The sequence below is a fragment of the Varroa jacobsoni genome, unplaced genomic scaffold (genome assembly GCF_002532875.2).
Source record: "Varroa jacobsoni isolate VJ856 unplaced genomic scaffold, vjacob_1.0 contig05620, whole genome shotgun sequence".
In the NCBI taxonomy this organism is placed as follows: Eukaryota; Metazoa; Arthropoda; class Arachnida; order Mesostigmata; family Varroidae; genus Varroa; species Varroa jacobsoni.
This window is the reverse complement of record NW_019215639.1, coordinates 4,498-7,723: the sequence shown is the minus strand read 5'-3', so window position 1 is coordinate 7,723 and position 3,226 is coordinate 4,498. Positions and strand designations below refer to the sequence as shown.

Below are 3,226 nucleotides of genomic sequence, written 5' to 3'. Positions count from 1 at the left end.
ATACAGAGATAACAGCAACAATAATATATATATTTATATATGTATATTACAGAGTATCAACACATGTACGCATCCGCTTCAGTCCTCCAGCACAATAACACCAGTCACAGTCACCATCACCATCAACTTCGTCAGTTTCTGCAGAAGTATCGGCATTGTTGTTGACATTGACATCCTGTGATTTTGATGTTTGTGGTGGACCGCAATTGCTACCGTGGCCGACGGAGTCAGCGAAGATTAGCGGCGGCGGCGGTGGCGGTGGCGACGTTGCCGTCGCTGTTGTTGTTGTTGTCGCCGCTGTTGTTGTTCGCACGCCCTCGTCCTTCATATAATCGCAGCATGCCCCCCATTTCATAAGGGCTGGCTGGCACACGGATTCGGGTTAGCAGCTATCAGCGGGGCGTCAGCAGCGGGCGCCCGTAGTAGCAGTCACGACTCGAGTGACGCGATCAAGCTGTGGTACACGACCGAGTCCAACACTGACACGCTGTCTTCCAGTCGGCGAAATTGCGTGGCGCACGTTACTGAACCTGTTGACGACGACGGCGACGACGATGACGATGACGACGACGACGACGACGACGACGATGACGACGACGACGACGATGACGACGACGACGACGACGACGGCGGCGGCGGCGGCGGCGGTGAACCGGATGATGTTGGTGACGCTGTCGATGATGAACAGGATGGACTTTGCTGTTGTTGCTGCAGGAGGTCCATTTCAGTTGTTATTCCGTTTCGGTTGTTGCTATTGTTACTATCTCGGCATTCATGTGTACTGTCTATAACCGGGTTGCATAGCATAGAGTGCGATGCCATTTCTTGCGATGAGCCTTCGCTACCCTGGCAAACGCACCCTGCTTGCTGGTCGGCTGCAGCCAGTGTGGACTCGGCAGTCTCGTCTTCGCTTTCGCTACTCGATGATGACGATGAGGAACTATTCGTTGGCTGCTTTGGTACGGAGACCCGCACAACGTCTGAGCTAACACCAAAAATCTCCTCGTCCGATGACTCCTGCCGTAAGTCCTCAGGTTCGGCATCTTTGCGGCGTTTAGCTGGTGGGTCAACGCTGTCAAAGCAAGTCTCTTCTGCTAGTGGCCTCCAGGCGTTCCGAACGTCGTAGAAACGCTGCGAGGTCTTTTCGTCACGAATCTCCTTCTGCAACTTCTTCAGCGTGTTATTGACGAGAACCGACCGGCGTAAGAACACTTCAGGATCGTCGATGAGGCGCAATTTGGAAATGGAAATCTTTAGCACCTTACGACGCTCATCCTTGCCTGTAAAGATAACAGAAACAGAGCATTTTAAATACAAGTTTGCCAATCGACTGACTGACTGACTGACTGACTGACTGGTGGTTCTAAAGTGGTTCGCTGCATTCGTGGACATTGCAGTATGCCGTATCACCTTGCCGTCGCAATAGTGCCGTTGAAATGCGGATACAACGTTAAACGAAAACAATGCGACAGGCACACGCAGACACACACAATCAAGCACGTAGAGCCACAAATGGCCAAACACGCAGACGGCTGTGAGGCGCCAGAATAATCAAGACTAACCAAGGCCGATCACAACAGTCGCTTGGGGCAACAACAGTACACCAACACCAGCTAAGAAATCGCTGACGACGGATCATATGTGCAATGCGGGAAATAACGCCGGTCTTTCCTTAACAAACTTTGGGTCTATATTGTGCATTTACTGCCATAAGGATGTGCATGTAAAGCGACCACATAACACACACACTTACACATATTCTCGTAATTTTTGACAGATATATTTACACCTACGGTTATTATCTTCAAAGTGTATATTTACATTAGCCCACAGCACAGAGTTGAGCCAACGAGGATCAAAGAAATATAATGAACGTATTTGAATCGGCATCGATAATTACTATCTCTGAAGCCGCCTCAAGGCGCCGGAGATATACTAAAGCAAAAAAATTGTTATCTTATCCAGTTATTATCGTAAATTACTAGCATGCGGTCTGTTAGCCATTATTTGACACATTATTAAGAAGCTATTTTAAGCATGTTTAGTAAAAAAAAAAAAACTATATATAAAAACTGACGTATTGAGATGCATAAAGGAAAATCAATATTCTTAGCGCTCCGAAAATCGTTCAGCTGGCACATCACTGTTCCACAGTGAAGAAATATAACCAAACACTACCATGACCGCTTTCACGTGCTGTATATAAAACCTTGGCTACGGTTACGTGGTAACAAGGCCAACCACATATGCACGATGCCACTGATTTTACCATAGTAGCTGTACTGCTGACATATAGCTCCGACTACCAATTGAGTAATTTCTTTCACGGCGCGTGCTAAACCAGTGACTAATATTACTATGGATAGGCTCGTCTTATCAACGCACCTCTTAACCGGGGATTCCACATGAGCAGCGATCGACGGCGTGAAGGCGGTGACGGGATAATCACATCATCGGGCAGAGTTTGCGCTACCTGTTGGTGAGCAGCAGGGGGTGTTGGCAATGTCGCTGACAGGGTTGTGGAAAGGGTCGAAAGCGAGGGTAGAGCTGTACTGACGAGGGGGGAAAGCGGCGCCATTGATGTGACCGTGCCGTTTAGGCTGACGCAGTTGATAGCAACGCTTGCGCCGCTAATGCCGTTGACGCCGACTCCCACCCCAATGCTAACACCGTTGACGCTTGGAAGTGGGGGTAATTGTGCGGCCAGGGTTGCAGCAAGGGTGGCAGCTGGTTGCTGATTCTCCTGAGCCCGATCGCTGCCAGTGTCTGCGCATACGGCAGCCTCAACGGCCTCGCACGGTGGCAATGGCAATGACGCGTCGTCGGCAATATCCTCAGGGCGATTCTTCTTCGAGTCACCAGTTACCGACACGGACAGGTCGTCCAGTGGTCGGCGCTTTTTGCCCTGCGCTGTCTGGCTGTTCAGCGGTGACTCTCCTCCTGCATAAGAAAAGTAACACGAAGAATGGTTATTAGCAGCAGCAGCAGCAGCAAAATGGTCCATCAGACAAGCTACCATTTACTGAATCACGGTGCAGTGAGTGGTATGGTAAAACATTGCGACTTCACTTTTTCCCAAATTATTTACGACTAACTTTCAATATCAAATATATTGTAAGAGATTATATTATAAAAGTTAGCTAATTTGGTCTTATAATGAAAAGGGGCGAGGAACGAAAGCTAATTAATTCTGTGAAAAAAAAGTCATATGTTTCCCTGATATTTT

General features: G+C 48.5%; 1 protein-coding gene across 1 annotated transcript; it reads right to left on the bottom strand.

Annotated features, from left to right (window-relative positions):
* Positions 1-16: 16 nt before the first annotated feature.
* On the bottom strand, positions 17-2,940 carry LOC111273233 (uncharacterized; the record flags this gene model as incomplete). Its single annotated transcript, XM_022854937.2, is given in 2 exon segments — positions 17-1,280; positions 2,386-2,940. Coding segments are annotated over 2 exon segments (1,406 nt in total), but the record flags the coding sequence as incomplete, so codon positions are not given.
* Positions 2,941-3,226: the final 286 nt, after the last annotated feature.